Source organism: Arachis ipaensis, chromosome B8, assembly GCF_059453495.1.
Source record: "Arachis ipaensis isolate K30076 ecotype BB chromosome B8, ASM5945349v1, whole genome shotgun sequence".
NCBI lineage: Eukaryota > Viridiplantae > Streptophyta > Magnoliopsida > Fabales > Fabaceae > Arachis > Arachis ipaensis.
Genome location: NC_142443.1, coordinates 23,587,812 through 23,592,273, shown reverse-complemented (window position 1 = coordinate 23,592,273; position 4,462 = coordinate 23,587,812). Strand labels below are relative to the sequence as shown.

The following is a 4,462-nucleotide window of genomic DNA, read 5'->3' as shown; positions in this document are numbered from 1 at the left end:
TTTTGGATAAGAAGCATGAAAAGTAAATGACAATGAAAATAAACTAACAACTATAAAAAAAAGGGCTCTTGACAAGGTGTGAGAACTAGAAGTCCTATCCTAGTTATCCTTCTCAATTGTGATGAGAATTGTTCATTGCTACCACTTAGTTAACCCTTACTAAATAAAGGAAAGTCAAGTGGATGAATCAATTTGATTCCTCAAGTCCTAATCAACTCCTAAGGAATGGCTAGTTTTAGAGGCATTCAAATCAATTAGCAACTTCTAATTATCAATCAATCAAAGGAATTAGATAACTCAAGAGTCACTAATTACTCTACCTAGGCCAAGAGGAACAAAATCTACACTAAAATCCAACCAAGCATTTCATCAAACACTTGGAAGGCACAAAAGAAAAGTATAGTCAATCACAACAAGAATGAATTCTAACTACAATTGAATGTAAAGAATTAACAACAACAATCAAGGAGATCACAATTATCATGAATTACCTCAAATTGCATTATTGAAGGAAAACAAAGGAACAACAATATATCCAAAACAAAAATGGAGAATTACAATTATTAAAGAACATCACTAGAAAGAGGAAGAGGAGAAGATTAAGAATTGGTAAATGAAAAGTGAATCAAAGTATGAGTTAAACCTAGATCTAAGAAGGGAGATTAACCTAAACCTAATCCTAATCCTAGAGAGAAGAGAGAGCTTCTCTCTCTAGAAACTAATTACAAAGATAAAACTAAACTAATTGGTCACTAACATCTAAAGTGATCAATGATGCCTTCTCCTTAATCCTTCATCCTTTTATTCCTTTCCCTTAGCAATTTGGCGCCAAAATGGGTTCAGAAAACCTCTCAAATCGCCAGGCACGTGTTGCATTAATGAGGTCATGTGCCATCATCGGCGCGTGCGCGCATGGTACGCGTGCGCGTCCCTGGTCGATTCTGCAATGTGCGCGTGCGCGTGCATGACTGACTTTGCTTCTTTGACTTTTTATGCTTCTCTCCACTTGTATGCTTCCTTCCTTGCTTCCTTTGATCCATGCCTAGCCTATTTCAACCCTGGAATTACTAGCAAACACATCAAGGCATCTTATGAAATCAAATAGAAACTAGAATTCACCAAAATAAGGCTTAAAAAGTATGTTTTTACACTTAAGCACAATCATGGAAGAGATAACAAAACCATGCTAATTCTTAGGCTAAATGTGACAAAAGGTTATCAAAATGTTCTAAATTCAAGGCAAAATAAACCGTCAAATTGGGGTTTGTCAAAGACATGTCCATAACTAGACACATCCAAAAATAACACCTTGAAACCTAAACATGTTTGGCCGCTGCAAATAAAAACACTTTAAAACGTAACAAGTGTTTAGCATGTGAAAAAAAGACAAACCAATCTCTGAAAGACAAAATTCACATCCACAGTACATGCATTCTCGTTGAATTAACCAACAAAGTCAACAAGGTTCACAAAACAAGTGCCCGCTAACAACATAAGAATCCAAAACAAACATTCACTATGTGTAAGACAAGAAAAATATCAAGTTTTAATAAAATATAGCTTAGCATGTGAGGGTATCTCTGGCCTATGTAAAGAGGAATGTAATATGCATCTTTTTTCTTCTCATGTTTAGCTCATTTTGATGGGCTTTTTCTTTGGCAATCCTGCAGCTCGTTGAAGCATGCTCTTTATGCCAAGTGTTGTAAGGTGTCCTAACCTCTTTATGTTTGTTCCTTGGTTGGTTGCGGCGCACAGCAGGTTGAGGACGGCTGTCAAGGGCATTCAGTGCCTCTCCAATGGTTGAATTTTTATGACCCAGAATGATGTCAAGCATTATTTCCAACTTGTATAACTTGATGGTGTCCTGTATGTGAAAATCAATGTTGAATGACTGCATTTAGGTACAGACAGTGATGTGCGTTTAGATAATCAGTTATTTAACTATAGAATTTGAAAACTCAAATAATCATAGTCATTCAGTTTCCCGCCTTTGGTCAAATACTCCATGAATTTTATTGCATATACACCATAATCAAAACTATGTGAATGGAAATAACGAACTGTATTAGGAGAACCGGTATGCATCTCAATGAAACTTACCAATTAAGATATTGCAAGATTTTGAGGAGGACTCACCTATTTGGTTGTATTGGAATAGAGGCGTATGTGCAAGGCAAACCTTTTTGAGTGGGCTTATACATGAGAATGGCCACCTGAGCTATGTCTTCAATGAACCTCCCCTGAAACACATTTAAAATTTAAACGAAATACAATACTACGGGTTAAATAGATTAACAGAGTCATGAGAAAAATATTTTTCCGAATACATCGAATGCATACACCCACTAGTGGTAGGACATACATATGGGAAAAAACCAGTACAATGATATATAATTGTAACTAGGCAGATTACGTAAACGGATAAAGAAAAACACATATTAGTTGTTCGGGTGCAAGATGTAAATAACGTATCATATGACAAATAGATTTACCCATTTTCTCTTTGAAACTGCTACCTTGTCAAAATACCTTGTGTCGGCACCAAAGTGTTCACCCAAACCCACATACATGGGAGTTGGTCCGTCCTCAAAGTCTATCAGATTTTTTGGTACCAACACCATTTCCTGTCCAAAGATGAATTTGTTAGTATTTATAAGCTGTAATGCACATAAATGATTCATATAAACGTATCTTTACCAGTATCTTTGGACGCACGCAATAGAAGTCATGCATAAATCTTTTTAACCCCGAGTCATTGAATGCGCAACACATCCACTGCACAACCTACATCACCAACTTTTAAAATATAAATGTCGCCAAAATATGAGATCAAAACAAACTGGAGTAACATGATTTTGGGTTACATACATTGTTATTGAGCCAAAATTGTGGTCTCAATATATACAACTCCTCCGTTGCCAAGACTAGGTGTGGTCTATCGTCATACGACGCCACTGTTTGCTGGCTATCAAGAGATATGTCCACACCCCACCCTCTGATTCGTTGTTCATCCCACTCAGTGAGTTTCCGTTCCTGAAGTAACGGATGAACGGGCCAAGGAGGACGGCGTGGGTGTTTTGAAGATCTGGGTCATCCCAAGTGAGAATGAGAGACACTGTGGACTGGGTGTACGGCAACAAGAATCTTTTGGAATAATGGTTTGAATTGGATCCACACTAATGGGTTTCGAGCCGTAACATCATTCGATATTTGCCCATAACTTTTTGCACTATGGATCTCGCTGAGATAAGATGTCAGGATTTCTATTTCAAAAATAACTTTGTGAGGTGGGCAACCTTTATGCATTTTAAGGAGCCGATATAAAAACTATGTATACTAGCTGCACAAAATTTTTTAGCATTCACTTGCCTATCAAAAAATTCACTAGAATATTCATCAATTCCTGAATACTATACCAATGCTGTTGACAGAGCTTTTGGTTCAGAATCGTCCAGGTCGGTTGGTTGCTTTGTTGTTTTTGGCTGGCTGGTTATGCCAATGTCCCCTTCCGTCCTATGATGCTGAGGTGTTTTTCTCCGATGCGTTTTGCTGTGGAGTTTCTTGCCAATGGGCTTGTCGTCATCGTCATCCTCGTGGGATGTAACTAAAAGTGCATTTGTGCGCATTGAGCTGCTGCTAACTTCCTCTTCTTGTCGGATCCCTAAAATCGCAACACCAAACTAGTTGTACACAAAAATCTCGAAGTGCTTTTAAATAACACAACGAACGCAAAATAAACTAATACAACATGTCATGGAGCTATTTTAAAACATGGCATCACCAGTAACTTGTTAAAGGTAAGTTGACCCGTTCTCATGTATTAACTTTGAAACATGCAACTTAAAAATTCTTAAAATGGAATATTTTACTCACTTTTGGTTTCTCTGTTGTGTTTGTCTCACTGGTCGTGCTGGTGTCCCCTTTTCTCATACGAGGTTAAGGTGTTCTTGTCCAATCAATTTTTCTACGCAGTCTTTTGGCAATGGGCTCGTCATCATCGTCATCCCCGTCCAATGCAATTGCAGGTGCATCTGTGTGCATTGAGCCATTTCTAACTCCCCCTCTCTTATTAGATCCCTAAATTCACAACACCAAACTATTCACAACACAACAACCACAAAATGCCTTCAAATCACACTACCAACACAACATAAATTAATACAACATCTCCTTAAGCAATATCAAACATGGCATCAACAGTAAATTTTTAAAAATAAATTGTATTATTCTCTTGATTTATGTTAAAAATATGCAACTTAAAGATTCTTCAAATGGTAATCTTTACTCACTTTTGTGGACCCTATAGGTCTTTTTGTCTAGTGCGCGTCTTCTCTTTCAGAATCATGACCTTATTCGTGTGACCTTCGACGACGCCCCTATCATTCCCACTGGTGTTGCTGCTATCTTGTTCGGAGCATCAACTAGTCAGAAGGCACATACAACTTAAGACACATCCAGCGAG

The 4,462-nt window shown here is 37.7% G+C and overlaps 1 protein-coding gene across 1 annotated transcript; it reads right to left on the bottom strand.

Moving 5' to 3' along the window:
• Positions 1 to 1,833: 1,833 nt before the first annotated feature.
• On the bottom strand, positions 1,834 to 2,772 carry LOC107614180 (uncharacterized). The gene is made up of 4 exons (XM_088496424.1): positions 2,698 to 2,772; positions 2,493 to 2,624; positions 2,137 to 2,240; positions 1,834 to 1,864 (listed from the first exon to the last, which is right to left on the bottom strand). Exons 1-4 carry the CDS (start codon positions 2,770 to 2,772, stop codon positions 1,834 to 1,836), a joined length of 342 nt encoding a protein of 113 aa, XP_088352550.1.
• Positions 2,773 to 4,462: the final 1,690 nt, after the last annotated feature.